We start from the raw sequence: 19,748 nt of genomic DNA, 5'->3' as shown, positions 1-19,748 counted from the left end.
AATCACTTCTGCCAAGGTGCACAGGTCCCAGACCAGGGGCCAGTGTCCTTGTAGGTGTAGCTGGTGCCAACATTCCTATGCAAGTTCGATGTCAGGGTGAAAGGAGTTGCCTTGTTCCCATGAAAATGGCAAACTAATAATTTCAGTGTGTCCAAGAACAGATCTTTTCAGACAGCAAATGCCTGGGTCAATATTTATTTTTAACAAAATTTATAACTAAGCAGTTTTCAAAAATATTAAAATTATATTAAAAACAGTTAAATTCAAATAAGACAAAAAATCATCAGTTTAACAAACAGAATAAGTTCAATATTGCATAATAAATCTAATCTTAAATCCATGAGTACAAAGCAACAAGAAAGATAACAGACTAAATTTCCAGCTGCTAGGAGATCATATTGCACTCCATGAAGCTTCAGCAGCCTTGCTTAAATACAGTCCAGAGGGGAAGCAGTCTTCTCACCAGGCTCAATAAATGACATCTGTCTCCCTCATCTCTCCTACTGAGGAGACTTAACAGCAGCTAAATGGAAATGCTGGGGAGGGCCATGATGTTGACTTCTCTTCCCCAGCCTCCTGGAAGCTCCCAGCTGCAGGTACAGGTTTTATTGTGTCCTATTGTGTTTGAGCTCAGTACTATTACTCATAAGACAGTAACACCAAAAAGCATCATTCTGAGCTGAACCTCATTGTATTAAAGGAGTAAAAATTCTGCTGAAGCACCGTCTAGCTTTAGCCAGCCCTAGGAGCTGGGGGATCATACTACCGAAGGTCAGTTTTCCTGTCCTTTCCTGATCCTCCTCTCAGTGAAAAATATTTAGAAATACAGTTGGACCTTAATTTAGTGCACATTCTTAGAATTCTGTTCTTGCTAGAAGGGGCTTCTTACTAAAGTACTAGTTCTGCCTCCATGAAAGTGTGATTTTTAAGGGTTTGGGGTTCTTTTTAGAACTTTGTTTCCTTCATCTTATGCAAAAGATGCATTCAAGCAGTGTTTCTCAACCGGTGTGCCTCCAGATGTTGTTGGACCACAATCCCCATCTTTCCTGACCATTGGCAATGCTGGCTGAGGCTGATGGGAGTTGTGATCCAACAACATCTGGAGGCACACCGGTTGAGAAACACTGCATTCAAGTTTCAATAAGCAGAATTTCAATTCAGTTCCCTCTCTAGTAAACATTTTTAGGTGCTGAACTAGAAGCCCACCTTTCTCCCACCTGCAAGCTTTGACCGTTCATTTTCATTTAAAAGTATGAAAAGTGATGCCCATAGATTTCCAAAAATTCCTACGTTTCAGTTAGGATCTTGTGTAGAATGAGAACTGTGGTCCATTTCCTATAAGAATCTATATTTTGCTTCAACCAGCTGTTTTCTGCTTCTGTGTTTTTACAAGGAAATACGTGGTCACTCTTAGTGCGTGTGTGTTGTTTAAAATCTGACAGAATGGGTACACACATCCATTAAACAGGGTGGTCCTGAACTACCTTATAGTTAACTTTATTTATTTTAGAAAATTTCTTCCTGCCTCAAAAAGCCCCCCCCAGCCTACTCAATACAAAATGCAGTAAAAATGAGAGAAAACAAACGCTGTGTTAAAACAGCATGAGAGAGGCATAAAACAGTTGGAAGAGCTTGAAAATACAGCGCCCCAGCAGGAACTTAAAATAGATTAAAGGCACAGTGGCGTTAAAAAGCTTTTGCTGCCCTCCTAAACCTCAAAGAAAAAGGGGACCAACCACAACTATTTTGAGGTGGAGATCCACAGTTGGTGCTGCTCCCACAAAACACCAACTCTCATGTCCCTATCAAGCACATCTCCAAAGATTGTGAAACACAGAGCAAAACCTCAGATGTTGAATGCAGTGTGCAAACTAGTTCATGCAAGAGAATGCAGGTAACTTGATCTGAAACCATTTAGGGCCTTATTGGGAGTGGCCAGGGTCTGGGGGGGGTGTCTTAGACCCCTTACTTTTTTGGGAGCAGGGTCCCTATGTCTCCAGAATCCTACAAGCCAGTCAGCACGAAAGCGGAGTGTGTTGCCACTGAGAAGTCTTCCACAAGCTGCGTGGTCCTTTCCTGCTGATTGGAGCCAGAGTGAAAAGAGGCAAGTCAGCCACTGAGAAGATTCTTCTCAGTAGCTAACACTCTCCACTTTAATACTTATTGACTCCTAGGGATGTCTGTTGTTATGGGAGAAGGTGTTAACAAAGATTTCATTCTCAACCCAGCAGCAAAAAAGGGGGCGTGGCTTTGACTAAAATGAAGAGACCCTGCACTTCGGAATTTGCCCCTACACTACTGGGTCTTATAGGTAATAACCAACACTTTGAATTGTGTTCAGTAATTAACTGGGCATCAGTGCAAAATGAAAGAAACAGGTGTGATATGTTCTGAAAAGCAAATGCTGAAACCATTCTGGCCACTGCATTTTGTACCAGCTAAAGTGAGGGTGTAGTTAGGACTCGAGCTGAGCAAAGGCAATTCCAACTCCAGGAATATAAGGCAGGGTCCTGGGGTGTTCCTAGACTGCAGCAGCACAGCAGTGGTGGGGCTCCTAGATCTGTAAGATATGGCAGATAGGTGGGTGACAGTAAGAGAACACAAATCCACTACCCTTCTAATTGCATCACCTGAGTGTGACCAGTATGTGCCCCCCCCGCCATTCTTGCACCAACTACATTTTCTAAGGATCCTGCAAGGCCTCTCTTAATGCAGTTTTCTTGAGGGTGGAAATATGCATTAAACAGAGCCAGAACAAATGAGATGTGCCCATAACGGGTTTTAAGTAGCGATTTTGCAGTTGTTTTGTTCCAACAGAAGGAACTGCTGGTAATATCTACTTGCTTCAGAAGCCATCTTGGCATGGAACAAAAAAAACACCTGTTCCATCATGTGTATGCATATGGATGTGTATATTTTTGTTGGAATGTGTGAATACCTATTTTTCCTCTGCAGTTCACTGTGCCATGTGAAATTAGCAATATTTCCCTCAGATGCGCACATCCCTTCTGTTGTAGCAGTAGCACAGATGGAAGTGGCACATCTAGTAACAGAATACATAGGAATCCTAGCAATTGTGTTCTCATAATTATCTAGTTGAAAGATGTTTTCTTGCCACATAACACCAATGTTCAGATAAATCATTGGGAAATTATTTTTTATGGTCAGAGGAGGCAATCCTGTACACACTTAACTGGAAATAAATCCCACAAAACTAAATGGGAATTACTTCTGACCAGATACGCATATGATTGCACTGAAATGTCTGAAAGAAACACTGGCACTTTACATGAAAACAAAACAGGGACTGTATTGGAAAGCCTTGAATCTGAATGAGAGAAACAATTTCTGTTCATCTACCAAATGATACTCAGCTTTGGCTACCTTGTATAATGTGCAAGCATATTCACTAATAGGCAAAAAAACCTTGCAGTTTAAGAATGTACCTATAGCCAATAGATATCAAACTTTAAAAAGCAAGGAAATTGGGCAGCTATAGTAAATGCACCAGGGGAGCAGGAGACCTATTATACTGCCCTACAAATTTGTAAAAATGCAAACACAATTTGGGTTTGTCTTTCACAGTCCAATCCCCTTCCTATGTAGCTTGGAAGAATTTGGTAATGTGCTTCTGAGTATATGGTGAGTGGTGGCAACACCTGCCATATCCAAAGATGGAGAATTGCATTTTTGTATGTTTGTTGGTATTCTTACTTTGCTGCTTTTCTGTGTTACTACTGTTGCTACAGAGAATCTAACCTAGAAAATTATATTTCTCTCATTATTCATCCTAGAAATCTGTGTCAAATGTATTTTTATTAATTTCAAAGCCTTTTTATTGGTCAATGTCATGACGGTGAAGACAGCCTTTTTTGTTTCAAACTGGAGATTGTGCTTTATTTCTATTTTGGGCAAATCTGAAACTGCAGTTTGATGCAAAATCAGACAGATTACAATAAGTTGCTACTTAAGCAATGACTCTACCTGTTGGAAAAAACAAACTTGGCCTGCCAAAGATGAATGTTTTCAGCCTGCTATGCTTAAACTACTCCACTTAAGGAAAAGTGGGCACGGTCAATTAAAAACATAGAGCACACCTAGAATTTTGCTAGAATATATTTCACCTCCCACTGTTTTATCTTGTGCAAACTGAGACACACCTCATGTCCATTGGAAACTATTCTGCAGAACAGTCAGTGCCATTATTCCACAATTGTTTTTGGAACTTTTTTTTAGTGTTGCAAAGTGTTGCTGTAGTTCACATATTCACAGAACCAGAAGTAAAAGAAAATAATTTCCTATAGGAAACTTCACTGAAATTGCAAAGTAAATCAATCATATTTAAAGTGACCATCTGAACTATATCAACTGTTTTAATATAGTTGCTTCCTCCCTGCTAAAACAAGATTAGCACAGCACATGTCTTGTTTCTCTTATATGGGCTGACTGCAGGTGTTGCCACCACCCACCATATGCTCAGAGGAACATGTTACCAAATTCTTCCAAGTTACACAGGAAGGGGATTGCACTGTGAAAGACCAACCCAAATTGTATTTGCATTTTTACAAATTTGTAGGGCAGTACAATATCTCAGAGAGAAGGTCAGGTCTCCTGCTCCCCTGGTGCATTCACTTATAGCTGCCCAATTTCCTTGCTTTTTAAAGTTTGATAAAAATATCTATTGGCTATATGTACATTCTTAAACCGCAAGTTTTTTTTGCTTATTAGTGAATTCCCCTGCTTTGTGGTCCAGGAGGTAAGAAATGGGATCCTGTGGAAGTTTGCTGAGAATGGATTGATCATTTGCATGCTTATTGAGTTCAGTGGGATTTACTCCCCTACAAGCATGCTTAGCATAGGTGAAGCTGACCATGGGGGAGGAGGAGGGGGAGGGAAGAGCAGAGGGAAGGAAGAAGGGAGGAGAGAGGAGCAGAAGGAGTGGGAGGGGGACGGAGAAAATTAGAAGGGGACGGGGAGTGGTGAAGGAAGGGGGAGGGAAGGGGCAAAAGGTAGGTGATGGGAGGGAGGAGGAGGGGAGGGCAGGTTTGATCATTTGTATACTTATTGAGTTCAATGGGATTTACTCCTGTGTAATCATGCTTGAAAATGAAATGGACCACCTTCAAGTTGATTCTGACTTATGGCGACCCTATGAATAGGGTTTTCATGGTAAGCAGTATTCAGAGGTGGTTTTACCATTGCCTTCCTCTGAAGCTGAGAGGCAGTGACTGGCCCAAGGTCACCCAGTGAACTTCATGGCGTGTGGGGATTTGAACCCTGGTCTCCCATGTCGTAGTCCTAGAACAGGTAAAACTGACCATGGGGGAGGGGGAGGGGGAAGGAGGGGATTGGAAGGGGAATGGGGGAGGGGTGAAGGAAGGGAGAGGGAAGGGGCAAGAGGTAGGAGAGGGGAGGGCAGGTTTGATCATTTGCATGCTTTTTGAGTTCAGTGGGATTTACTCCTGTGCAAGCATGCTTAGAAGCAATGACTGTCTGAAGTGAAATAAATGCCTGGCATTGGTGTGGCCCCCTGATTGGGCAAGCCATGCAGCTGTGAGTCTGGCTTTTAGAACACTGACAGTTGGTTCTTACTATGCATGCCCGACATTATCATTGAGTTCAAACCAAAATTTCTTAAATTAATTAAAAATCAGCCAGGCATTTTTTTAACTTTTAAACTGCAGAAGATGAAGCTCAAAGATGGGGGAAGGTCAGTAAGAAGATTACATGTACTCAGTTTTTCTCTCTCTTTTTAGACTTTTTAGACTCTATTCTCTCTGACTGTTTTGTGTATCACCATAAAAATTTAGAGAGTTGTTAAGCAAGTGTTTCTGAGTTCAGGACTAAGTTTTGTAAGGTTTTGTTTTGAAATGAGCTTATGGGAAGCATCAGAATGGCATGGGGGTATTTTCAGTTTAACATTGCGGAATGTGAAAAATCCATGCTGACCGTAGTATACAGCCACTCTCGTGGCTGTAAAATTACAAAACATATTGTAACCTACACAGCTCATAGGATATGGTATGAAAAATACAACATATTTAAAGTAATTTTATTTTAAAAAACCAAATGCCTTGGTAACTAATACAGCTGGTTTAAATGCACAACAAAGTGCTTGATATTTTTTTTAAAATGATTGAATAGGATCTTTGCTCAAACCACTCATAACCAGACAACCAAGATGTCAATTACAGGGTATTCATCTTATCCAGTGTGTGCTTCTAGAACAAGTTTTTGAACTAAACAAAAGGTGAAATCCCTTTTCTGTAGGTCATCATGACAATGGTTACAGGTCCAGAGAGATATTTTATGTGCCCTCAAGGACTGGTGTACAGTTCTGAGACTTCTTTTCCTCATGAGATTAGCAGACAGCCCCCAACCTCAATACCATGTCACAAACTACTTTTGAAAGTAGCAAAAGTAGTTTTCCAACTATATGAAGATTGATAGAGACAGCCCCACTGAGCACATTATGTTACATAGTTTTCTAGTATCTAGCACTTGCATTACCCACTTCTTAGCATTGTAGAAAATTAGTTTTGATTTCACAAGATGACAACCTGCAACTACTTATTTCTCCTTGTATGTATGACAAGGTAGGAGACAATGGGCAACCTGCCCAAATGTAACTTCCCATCACTAGTGTTATTTTTCGAATGTGTACCTTCTTCAGTCTCTTGCCTAAATACTGAGTCTTTTACCATGAGTTATGGAACACTAAAACTGAATCGTGAAGCAAATGGAGAAATCGAGGTTGAACTATACTCAACAATGTTTTTAATAAGTTACAATTCTGTAACATTTTGAGATGTGTCACTGGTTCAAGAGTTACAGTTTCAAAACTTGCAACAAAAACATAAAAAGAAAACCTGCTGGTTACATTGGACATAACACTCAAAACATTCCTGGGTTCTGTTGAATTCTGCTGATTGCAGATCATCCATGTATAAGCTGATTTGGTTTTTTTATGTCTCTGTATGATTTACATTTACTATTTTTAAGTAGCCATACCTAATCATCACCTAATTGCTACTATGATGCATGTACAATAATGTGCGAATTCACATGATACAAAACTGGCTTCATGTTAGGACACATGAAAATAAACTTATTGGCTTGGTTTGTTGCAACGGCACAGTCTTCCTACCCAAATTCACCTTGCTGTGCATCATTTTATGCTAATGGGGATTGAATATGCTCCTTAAAGACATCAGGTAGCTGAAGAGATGCTCACTGTAAACAGGCAGCAGAGGGAATAATGGTGACAGATAAAATTTCACTTTTTAATGTGTTTGGGCCACTGCACTTAATACTATGGCTATATGTTAATAGAATGCTTAAACTTACCCCAGCCATGTCTGTCATGACACTTCAGTACTACCAAAGTGAGGCTAGAATGTAAACAAGCTCTAATTGGGAAGCTTTATATTAAAATGGCACTTTTAATGTAATTAAAACCAAAGCAATCATCTTAAAAACTGGTTTTAACCAAAGTTTTTGTGATGCAGTTAAAAATGGGTAAAAAGGATTTAATAATAAATAAATAAAAAAGCATATCTTATAGTTATGCATCCTGCTGGCAAATATTTGAGAATTGTCACAACTGACTTGAAGCCTTCTACTCTTAAATCCAGGTGCTTGATAATTTTGGATATACCTTCTTCTACTACAAGTTAAGGTATTTAACCTCAGAATCCAATATTTCCATCTTTGGTTCAGTTTCTATTGAAGACTTCGCATACCAATCTTCATCCAGAGAAGCTGAGCTGTGTGTCCTCGAAAGTAAATTAAAACTTTGGGGCCTGTGCTTATATAAAATCCTCAGGCTTAGACGAGGGGTATACCCAATTTCAATCCATATGGGACAACAACAAACAAATGAGCAATTAGTTTGGTATGTATTACTGGAAGCCACCCAAATCCTAGACAAAAGGTAAAATGTTAAGAAAATCATTCACAAAGTACCACGTGTTAATGGTCACTTGCTGGAAGTTACTGGAAACAGGCTTTATCTCTGCTGAGATCAAAAAAGCAACCATAAGCGACTGAGGAATCTTCTTCTCTTATTCATGTTCTTAGATTAGACCCCAATGCTTCTCCTTTTCCTTCGGCCAACATACGCTTGTTCACCTAAGAGAGAAAGAATGAGATGAAGAATGTTGTAAGTGGTAGAGGTACACATCTTCCAATTGTCATGCATGCTACTGTTGAGACTGCAGAGCTGAAGGGTAGCGTATTCAGGTCTCTGCCATCAGCCAGGGGTACAAGGGCCAGCGAGATTCTCCCCACCCCTGCTTCCCAGGAAAAATGTCATGGCAAGGGGAGGAGGCCAACCTATCCCCCTCAATTGGCCAAGGAAGGAGCTGCCTGAAAGAACATTCAGCTCCAACTGCCTGCCACCCTGGGAGTGCAGAAGCCAGGGGAACAGGCACTCTGGCCCCATTCACGGGCCGCAGAAACAGGAGCCACCAACTGCTATTCAAGCAAGAACACCAGGAAGAGAAGATCAGCCCAGCCTGAACTGGATCTAAATTCCTGCTTATGGATCACCAGTTTTCTTTGGCCTTTAAGAACTGATCTCCATCCTTAACCTTTCCTCTCCATTCCCTTTCCCTGGTGCAGCTTGTCTTTTTTGTTTGCAAGCTTGATGGCAGGGGCTCTCTTCCTCCTCTAAGGCCCCTTTGAGAGACACCAGTTGTCTAAGAAACATGATAAAATACACACATACATACACCTTGCTTATACCATTGCCTATGTTTGGTGGCATGGATCTCTGAAAGAAAGGCTTTCTGAAGGATGACAACACAGAGGACATGCTGGAACCATGCCAAGAACTAACTCCTTGTGCCTGTGCCTGCATCACACTTGGCCATCCTGGAGCTCATCAAATTCAAAAAGCACTCCTCTCAAATTTGGAAATGGTAGATACCTTTCTCGCCCTTTTCACCCTTTGGTCCTCTTGGGCCTTGGCGGCCTGGGGGGCCCATTGGTCCTATGTCACCTGAAAGAGAAATTTTAATTAACTAGGTTAACGTAACTAGGTTGTTGCTCACTTAAAATTGTTAAAGTACAACACGGGGCCACTTCTTGAAGAGTGCATCTTCCAGCAAGAGGATGCAAAACTGATGCTGTGCATTTTTCCATCCTCAGAGGCTTCATGCTGCAATCTGAGAAGTATGCCATAGAGAACACTGGAGCATAATTCTGAGATCACACATTGCTTCAGACCACTATTAAACCACCCTTGCCACTGTCAGGGAAACAGGAGTCTCCTAACAACTCTCAGCACCCTTCACAAACTACACTTCCTGGGATTCTTTCTGAGAAGCCATGACTGTTTAAAGTGGAAAAGATGTCTGGTGTGGATGTGGCCCCCTGATAAGCCAAGACAAACAGCTGTTAGTCTGGCTTTTAGAACACTGACAGTTGGTTCTTACTGCACTATCATAGACTCCAATGTTAATTTTCTTAAATTAATTAAAAATCAGCCATGTCCTTTCGTGTAACTGTTAAACTGCAGAACATGAGTATGGGGCAAGGTCAGTAATAGGTGAGTATTTAACGCTTTTTAAAAGATGTTTTAAAAGCTTTTAAAAATGTTTTTAAAGTTGTTTTGGTGTATTTTAGGGTCTGTTTTTATGATTTGATATGTTTTTAGCGCTTCTGTTTGCTGCCCTGGGCTCCTGCTGGGAGGAAGGGCGGGATATAAATAAAATAATAAATAAATAAATCAGTCATTATCCCACACTTTTTAGTGCATTTCCCCATCACTTCCCAAACTGCAAAAAGTCTGTTTAAAATAAAGCAAATGTTACACCTAAGCACTTTAATCCACTTTGATTGTAGAAATCTAAAATTTCCAGTATGCAGTTGAATCCCTCATGCAATTTCATTTCTGCATGTCATTTGCCTTTGACCTCACTCTCCTACATTTCCCTCTACCACGTGCACGCACGCATGTGTGCATGCCAATTTAAACTTCATGCATCTGATGAAGTGGATTCTGGTCTATGAACCCTCTGCCATAAAACATTTCTTTAACAGGGCTACTACCTCTCTGGAGAAAAAAATATATCAGCATTTAAATTAAGAACTCCTGCCTGAGAACAGGCAGGTAGCCATAATATACAAACTTGTTCCTAGTGAGTGACAGGCAGGATTAAACAAAGGAAGTTAAACATACATCCACATCAGCAGGACCACCTGCTTTGCAAGCTCCCAAAAAAGAAAGTTTGCTCTTTTAAAGATGAAAGCCAGCAATGTCAGACTGGCCAATCCTTAACAAGCATGGATAATATAAGTCATGATCATCACACCAGGTGACTCAAGAATACAGCTAAAGCAAATAGCGTAAGAAAGTTATGAAAGTGGGCGACAGAGGTGTTTGGATAAACATGAGCAGCAATGGTTTAATTAGAGCAGTTTGCCTTAATGCAAATGTTTAGACTAGGTGGCTACTGAGAAACCCTTGCTGTCTAGGACTAAGAAACACAAACTTTGATCTTTCAATTTCAGGGGCAAGTAAAGATCAAATTTCCCCCCTTTCCATTCAGGTGAATAGAACAGGATAGCAGGGATTAGGCAATAGATTACTGTTTTTAGGATACATTTACCAGCCCACCACCATTTATTTTATATACCTGGTTATAGCACTGAAGTGACACAAACCTTATCCAAAAGTAAAATTGTTTATAATCATCACAGTAACATAAAAACTAGTGGAAATTAAGCACTGGACAAGTGTTGTTTGCACAAAAGTTACAGCTAAAATTGCAAAATCTATTTTATTATTTTTATTAACAATGTTTTTTATTAACAATATTTAAGGGGAAAATACCTAAAGAAAAAGAGAGAATGAGTCAGCAAGGATAATATATGCTAAACGCTGGAAACGTCCTCAGTAGGGATGGGTGAATCGGTTAATTTTGTTTTCTCTCAGTTTCTCATTTTTTCACTCTTCAGTTCTCTACATTTCTATATCAGTTTGCAATTTAAAGAAAAAGGCCTCATGAAAATTCACCTGCATTTTAGTGCTACGTTCTCCTAATATGCATGTTTGCGTGCAACTTTATCCAATATGCACATTTTTGCAAACCAATTTCCCCTAATATAATGCATTTTTGTTTGCCATTTTTACTAATATATTTATGCATACTTTGGTCTAGGATATGTATTTATATACACACTACTTGGCTGGAGAATGACATTGCAAAATTCAGAGAATTTCAAATTTCAAAGGATAGCTGTGTTTTGGTCTACATATGGTTTCGGAAAGTGCAAATTAGATAGATTTGCCTTTAAATGGAATCAAATTTCTCCCCCATCTCTAGTCAAGTACCAAAACTGAGGGCATAATTAAACTTTGGAATTTGCAACCACAACATGTAATGAAGACCACCAACTTTGGATGGCTTTAAAATGGGTTTAAGCAAATTCATGGGAGGATAAGGCTATAAATGTCTGCTAGCCATAATGTCTTTGCACTACCTCTAGTATCAGAGGTGGCATGCCTCTGAATACCAGTTGCTGAGAACAGGAAAAAATCCTATTTTTCAGCCCTCAAAATTAGTTTTCTGAAGAACTTAATTTTCACTCCCTCTAAAAGTGAACTCAGGTGGTGAGCGCCAACAAGATAGGAGCTCAAATGGGGCAACTAAGAAACAAAAGGGAGTTCAAGGGAACCCCAAAGTTTGTAATAGTATTAAAAGTTATGTAATTTTACCCACACACACAGAAATGCCCAATAAGGACTAAGAAATCTCAGTAGCTATAGAATGTGTCAGAAAAGAAGAACAGAACAGAGCAGAGGTGGTGGAGGTGGAATGGCTGAAGGAGGATGTGGTTGGCTGGCTAGAACCCTGCACAGGAGCATTCCTATTAAGAGGTGAGGATATACTATAACATCCTCTGAAACAGGTTTATCGTTATAACCTAACCTAACTGATATAGATTTATTGGGTTTCTTTTCCATACTGTCAAGAGGAAAGGTCTACTTGTGCAGGGGGAGGAGTCATCTCTCTCTCCTGGATTCTCCAAAGTTGGCAAGTGTGGCATCAAACGTCTTACCTTTGGGTCCTGGGAATCCCATATCTCCTTGCGGTCCAGGTGGGCCTGGAATCGTTCCATAAACTATAGAAAACAATTAAACAATAGCATGTCTGTGGAGATCTGCTCTTATTGTAAATATAAGAAAACTGTGGCTTCAAACCAGAGTGCTCCAAAGGCAGACCAACATTAGAAGCTCTGTGCTTTTTAGCCAGGTAGTTCAACTCTGCAAAGTCTGAAGGGTCCAGATTATGAAATCAAGGTAAACCGTATCTGAGGATTATCTCACCCTCTTCTAAAGGGTCAGAAATGCAGGCTGTCACAAGGCCATATTCTACTATTCACATCTAGAGCCCCTTCAGATGTCTTTTTTTTATTTAGCATTCATCATGATCTCTGCTCATGATGTTATTGGGGCAGTTATATACAATCACACTTTTAATACCATTTGTGCCTGCAAAGGTTTTGGGGCATCATACTGCTTTCTTTCCAATCTTTGCATGCCCTTCCTGCTGAAATTGTGCAAGTTTTCAGAAAGCAGTATGATGTCCCAAAAGCCTGCATTTCTGACCCTTTAGAAGAGGATGAGATGTTGAACAACCTGGCTAAAAAGCACAGAGCTTCTCATAACACATATGTTATGGGTTTTATTTTTTTGAAATATAAGGCAAGAGTGCCCCCTCCAGATGGCAATAACATGGTAACATTGGAGGAGCATTGCAGAACAACTATTAAATCCGAATGATGTGTGGATGATCCAGTATAAATCCACCACTAATGCACTATTATTACAATTACATTTTTAAAATGTTTTTAAATATTTTTTATATATTTTATTAAGATGGTTTTTTTAAGATGTTTTATCAGATGTTTTGTAGATGTTTTAGTGCTTTGTCATTTGCCACCCTGGAAGGAAGGGGAGGATATAAATTTAATTGTTTTATTATCATCATCAACAACAACAATGCAGAACATAGCTTCGAGGGGGGAATACGAGAGGCCCCCAAGGATACCTAACAGAACAGCAGCTACAAGGAGCAGTATGCAGTATATAATTACATTTAAAATATTTATATATCCTGAAGTAAAATCATAATAACAGGATATGACTTACTTCTAAAGAAGTCCATGAGGTCTGCAGTGATATTGCCATAGGATGCAAACACTTGGCTGATGCCTGGAATGCCAGGAGGCCCTGGAGGCCCAGGTGGTCCTTGCACAGCATAAGTAATCATGTCCTGGAGGAGCCCTCGGCCTGGAAAATTTGAACATAAATTTGAAATAGAATACACAAAGGCTGAAGTGACTGAATTCCTCTCTGCCTCCACCTGATCTGGAGCCTCTGTCCTGGCACGTTAAAATGCTTTATATACAGCAGAGAAAATTCCATTCTATAAAGGAGGAGCAGACAACAAGATGCCCTCCAACTGTTCCGGACTACAACTTCCATCAGTCCCAGCCAGCATGGCCAATGAACAGAGATGATGTAAATTGCAGCCCCGCATCCGGAGGACCACAAGTTCCTCACTCTTGCTATAAAGTCAGAACACAAGGAGGCATCTTTTTGCCTTGGAGGTTATGACATTTTCCTTTATTGCGAATTTAAACTTTAAAGCATCCTTAAAACCTTAAAAAAAGTTGAAACATTGTACTGCAGCCTTTGCCAACCATGTGCCCTCTTGATGTTTTGGACTACAATTTCCATCAGCCCTAGCCAGCACAGCACTGACTCAGGATGATGGGAGTTGTAGTCCAACACATATGGGAGGCACCAGGTTGGTGATGTCTGTTAGCATGAATACTAATTAGATGGCTGATCTGGAATAGGAATTTGGTTTAACGTTTGGCACCTGGGATAAATTTTTGGAAGCAATCTAGCTGAGCACATAAATTATGTCCGATTGTTTTGTCATGTTGGCTTGTAAACAGCTTAGAGGTTTTTTATTTTTTTATTTTTTACAATAAGCAGTATATACATTTTATTAAATAAATAATCCTAGATTCAGCGATCTAGGGGTTGTATTTAGTGCTAGTCCTACTTTAGACCCATTGACATTAATTAACATGACTAAGTTAGGTCCACTAATTTCAACTGGACAATTCTGAGTAAAGCTTAGTTGGGATTGTCCTTAGCAATGTATATGAAGCATTTCAATCAAACATTTTTCACTTGTGCAGTTTTGGAATAGCTTCGAAAAAGCTTTCCAATGAATGCCAGCTGTTACCTTGTAATTGCCCCTAGAATCTACACTGCAGATATTCATAGAATCATAGAATCATAGAGTTGGAAGGGGCCTTGTAGGCCATCGAGTCCAACCCCCTGCTCACAGCAGGAAATCCACAGCTAGAGCATCTCCCGCAGACAGCTGTCCAGCCTATTCAAACGAGCGGAACACTTTCCATGCCCCTTTGAAGACTGCACTATACAACACAAGGGCTTTTACACTCTGTCCTTTTCCAGCAGGAAGTACTATACTCCACTGAGGTCCAAAATCTGCCTCTTGTTTGGTATACAATGATGAGAAAATGAAATCCAACTGTTAGAGCTCACACTTTTAAGAACCATAGGTCCTGGTTTTCATTTCCAGTGGTGCTTAATCCAATTTTCAGAGTCAAACATGTCTCAGTCCTGGGATATAATTTTCACAGGATGAGCTACTTTAGGGTCTCTTCTGGCACATGGTGGCTGCTTGAAAAGCTTGTATATGCAAATTCCTTTTCCATGCCATCTGATCATTTAATCTGCCATAATACGTAAGGCATAGCTTTTAGCAGGTTTCAGCAAATGTTGTAAAAAAATGTATTTGTGGATGGAGTGTGTTAAAAGCTGAATCGTAGGCATACAGTTGTAGGAATTGTGAGCACATACAACTGGTGTGCTCAGTCACCACGGGCAAAACTCCAATATGCACAAGATTTTCAAGTATTTTCCCTGCTATTTCTATGCACAGTTAGAGATTTATGAATTGGTCCTATGTGCACTTGAAGATCTGCATTGCACTATCTGCACTGGGAAACATTATTTCTTTAATGTAATTTGCATTACATTATTTGCATGCCCCAAATAATTCATAAGCCAAGAGATTGTGAATGGTAATTAAAAAGCAAGACAATTACACTAATTAGCTCCATAAAATGAAGATATATTTGTATATAATAAAAGATTTCTCAGTGTCTTCCCTACTATTTTAGTAATCCCTTCTCCCTGTAGAGACTTGACAAAGTCTAAGCATTTTCCAAAAACATTTTTTTTTTTTTTAGTGAATGGTTGATACTGGGTGATTGTTTTAAAGTTAATGCATGGTAGGACTTTTATTCTTGCTTTTTTGTTGTTCTTAACTAGTTATCTGCCCATATCACTTTATATAGCATGGGATAAAATATGGATATACTTACTCTCTATGTTTTCTGAAACTCTGGCTGCCAGCTCATTGTAATCCAGTGACCTAACAAATGATCCACTATAGGATCCTCCTGCACCCACTGATCTCATCTGTGATCCATCTCCATCAAATGAACCACCATAAGATCTATCTGCTCCACCTGCACCATCATAAGAGCCATCTGTTCCAACTGAACCACCATAAGATCCACCGGCTCCCAGCGATCCACCATAAGATCCGTCAGCTCCCAGCAATCCACCATAAGATCCGTCAGCTCCAAGCGATCCACCATAAGATCTGTCAGCTCCCAGTGATCCACCATGAGATCCGCCTGCTCCCAGTGATCCACCATGAGAGCCGCCTGCTCCCAGTGATCCACCATGAGAGCCGCCTTCTCCCAGCGATCCACCATAAGATCCACCAGCTCCCAGAGATCCTTCATATGCTCTGTTGCTTCCCAATGAACTGCTATATGATCCCTCTGTGGCAAGGGATGCATCATAGGATGCAGCAGAACTCACAGACCTGCCATATGACCCATCTGAATTTAGAGACCTTCTGTAAGATTCAGCCATGAAACTGCCATCTCCAACTGGACCAGGAGGCCCAGGAGGCCCAGGAGGTCCTCTGATGAAGCCACGAACATCATCACCTACAAAACAAAGCAGTGGGTGTTGATGGAACAGTACCAGTTCTAATGAACTCTGGTGATAGATTTGTTGCAGTTATCTGTAACAAATAAAATAAGGTGGGGGTCAGCCAGGGCACTTGCTCGGCAGGGCTGCTGAAACCAATAAAGAGTGCTGTGGGAAGCTGGGATACAGCTGAAGGTCAGTAACAAAATTCCATGGCAGTAGCTGGAGTTCAGACATAGAATGCCATCAGCTAGCATAAGAGTATAAGAAGAGCCCTGCTGCATCAGAACAAAGGCCCATCCTGTTCTTACAAGATGCCTATGGGAAGCCTTCAAGCAGGACACGGGTGCAACAGCACTCTCCCACTCATGACCCTCAGCAACTGGTATTCAGAACACAACTGCCTCTGATACATACTGGAGGTAGCAAACAGTCATCGTGACCAACAGCCACTGATAGCCTTGTCCTCCATGTGTGCTGGTTGAAACAGTGCTTTATTGCCACTTGGTTGTTCTGGATTGTTGAAACCTGTTGTGCAGTGACCCATGCAACTGGGTGACATTCAGTTCAGTGCCCTGCCTCCTTGCTCCTTACAGGTTGAATGCTCATCAAAACAGGCAGCAAGAGAAAAATATTTATAGCTGGGAGGACTTAAGATGATTTTTTAAAACTCTTAATAAGCACTGACAGTTTTTAATGAGTGCTCTACTCTGCTGTTTTTTATACTTACCTTGTTTTGGTTTTATATTCTTATTTGTATTCTTATTTTGATTTTAAAATTGTACTGTAAATTATCCTGAGATTGTTTTATATTGTTGTTTATAGTTGAGCTGGACTTGGTCATTATGCCATTTGTAGGATCAGCTGTCCAGTTTTAATTAAGTTGCTCTTTATTGATTTAAGCTTAATTTTGTTTTATTTCTCATCAGGCTATGGTCTGAAGGCACATAAGGCCAGTTCCCAGGGTCAGGTCTGGTCAGTGCCTGGATGGGAGACCGCCTGGGAACCATACGTAAGCTGCCTTGGGTTTCATGAACAAAGAAAGGTGGGGTATAAATGAAATAAATAAATAAATAATAAATAATCTGTTCTATCACTTCAATTTCACTGGTTTAAATCGTGATAAACTGTTTTTGTAAAGCAATAAATCTGAACTGAACTGATATTGTTGCATTCTTGTTTTTATGTTTAAATTGTACTGTAAACCAGCCTGGGATAGGTTTTATACAAATAATCTAATCAAACACAAACAATTAAATCTATATTTGTAACCTCTTAGATGCAAACAGACTTCTCAGCATGAAATGTAATCAGGCCCCATAGAAACTGTGGCTTATTTTAATTCTTCTGGTTTGTAGCTATTAATGTATTTATTGTTGATATTTATTGTTTTAGGCTATGGCCCCAAGAGGGCATCTCAGAAGGTCATACGATACCCATCAGATCACCTTCTCTGAGGGAGTGCTGCTGTTGGATTCTCCTCCCATCCCCACAACTGCATCAACTTCCACATCCCTGACTCAGAATTGGAACTCTGACATCAGGAGGACCAAAAGGAGAATGTGTTGGGGGAGTGGTGTTGGAGGCATGCTGAGGGAGCACTTGGATCTGAAGGATCCAATGCCTTCCCAGTTTCCCCACCCCATCCCGCAACACACACACCCCAAACCTGGGAGAAATTTACTCCTGCTCAGGTGCAGGGACAAATCTCTCTCTTTTTTATTTCCCCAGTGGGAGTGCTCCTCTACCCTCAAATCCACTCACAGGTAAGAGGCTGACATGGTGTTAATTTGTTGTAAGTCACTTTGACCTCACTGAAGACAAAGCGGTATGCAAATTTTAGTAAATAAGTTGAGGGTCATGAGCAACATGGTCCCCAAAAGAGAATCTGTTTCTAGAAAGTTTTTTTTTTAAAACAAGACCATGCAGCCTGTGACTGAGCTGGGGGTTGGAGGCAGGGCTCCGTCAGCTGAGGTGCCATTCTCAACCCCTTTGGTTCTCATTAAGGAAACACAAATGAAAGAAGAGGTCTCTTCCATAAATGAGACATGCCAAAGAAAACCAAACAGAAAGAAATCTTATGAATTCACCTTAGCACAAAACCATATGAAACACTTTTGATTTCTCAGGGGACCTTTTAATCCGGGATAGCAGCTGTAATACATACTTCTCAGCTGCTGCAAAAGAGCAATGAGATCAGAGCTAGGCATAGTGCCAGGGTGAGGCCCAGATTTGAAATTTCAGGAAGAGCAATAGCTGGTTATAGCAATCAAAATGATACGTGTGTGTGACTTACTAGTAAGGTACTTAATCAATTCACTTCTGAACTGATCAGTCCAAATATCATCACCATAGGAAACAAGGCCAGTTCCTGACAAGCCAGGGCCTGGAGGGCCTGGTGGGCCTGGAGGTCCAGGAGGTCCAGAAAGTGTGAAGTACCCCAAACCTTGGAGGGAGAAGAAACTGGGTTAACAATGTAACATCTACCGGAGCTGATGCTTTTTTAAAGAACAGCAGTCAGAGCCTTATTTTATGTTTGCTACCACTTTATTTCCTCTATTTCCCGTTCTAACAGCACAATCCTATGCGTGTTTGGCCACCATTCTTCCTTAAAACAATTTCATTTACATGTCAAGATGGCATGCTATTCTTTACTTGCAAAATTTTGATTCAGTGTTTTGGGGGCAGGGTACCTTTTCAGCCTGTTAGCATTAAATACTGGGAAGGTCAAAATGTAATTCAGCTACTTTATTGTTAGGAATTTTTCTTCTTCTTCAAATATCACATTGTTTTTATTTTGGGGAACTACCAGCAGACATTTTGGACTAACTGATTGGCCCATCATGCTAAATTTATCACCAGCATCCTTTGTTGGCGATGACCAACCAACCCAGATCACGTGATATTGGAAGTCACTGGAGTGCCATGCAATGAACTTTACTCTGTCTGAGAAATCCCTGCAATCCACTAAAAAGGTCCAGACTCCTATCAGCTACCCAAACACAGAGAATGGCAAGTCATCTTACTTTGTAAGTACGTGGAGATGTCCTCTGCAGTGATGGAAGAAAGAGAGTTGCCTGGTGTTCCTGGTGGGCCTGGGGGACCAGGTGGCCCTACAAAGCCACTAAACTCTGAGCCTGAAAGGGCAAAGAATATGAATAAGTACCTGAAACATGATTTACCACATTTTTTCCTAGGCAAAGATGTCCCCTCTGTCCCTATCACCAGGACAGAATAGTTACACAAAAGGTAGAAGGACTTTTCTGTGTTAGCTGTGTAGAGTGGGGTGAGGATTGATAAGAATGGCAGAATATGCTATGCCTCTTGATCAGTAATCAGGCCCACTCACCTCACACGCGTGAGTTACACTGGGACTCTTTGTTAAAGCAACTATAAATGACTTTTGACAGCTATCGTACTGCTCATTCATGCATGCTGCTTGCCCCTGGGCTATAGGAACATGCTGTAGAAACTTGCCTTATACAGACCACTTGTCCATCTACCCAAGTGTCATCTACAATGACTGGCAGCAGCTCTCCAGGATTTTGGGAGACGAACTACCTCTGAGCTACTTTCTCCATTACCCAGTCTCAGCTGAGGGATGAACATAACCACTCAGCTTAATCTCTAGCAATCTACCTCCTGCAAATGAAGTGGAGCTGAATCTAGTGGAGCTGAATATTTG

At 40.7% G+C, this 19,748-nt stretch overlaps 1 protein-coding gene across 2 annotated transcripts in view; it reads right to left on the bottom strand.

The window, feature by feature from the left end:
- Positions 1 to 6,035: 6,035 nt before the first annotated feature.
- COL17A1 (collagen type XVII alpha 1 chain) overlaps positions 6,036 to 19,748 on the bottom strand; it is an 80,653-nt gene continuing 66,940 nt past the window's right edge. For both annotated transcript variants that reach the window (XM_061636075.1, XM_061636076.1), the window contains exons 45-51: positions 19,090 to 19,200; positions 18,360 to 18,509; positions 15,442 to 16,080; positions 13,160 to 13,300; positions 12,067 to 12,129; positions 8,930 to 9,001; positions 6,036 to 8,130 (exon numbers count right to left, since the gene is read on the bottom strand). In XM_061636075.1, coding sequence (XP_061492059.1) covers positions 8,081 to 8,130; positions 8,930 to 9,001; positions 12,067 to 12,129; positions 13,160 to 13,300; positions 15,442 to 16,080; positions 18,360 to 18,509; positions 19,090 to 19,200 — 1,226 coding nt within the window. In that variant the 3' untranslated portion in view covers positions 6,036 to 8,080. The remainder of the gene's footprint in view (positions 8,131 to 8,929; positions 9,002 to 12,066; positions 12,130 to 13,159; positions 13,301 to 15,441; positions 16,081 to 18,359; positions 18,510 to 19,089; positions 19,201 to 19,748) is intronic.

This window comes from Rhineura floridana, chromosome 7 (assembly GCF_030035675.1).
Source record: "Rhineura floridana isolate rRhiFlo1 chromosome 7, rRhiFlo1.hap2, whole genome shotgun sequence".
Taxonomy (NCBI): Eukaryota; Metazoa; Chordata; class Lepidosauria; order Squamata; family Rhineuridae; genus Rhineura; species Rhineura floridana.
This window is presented reverse-complemented; position numbering and strand designations above follow the sequence as displayed.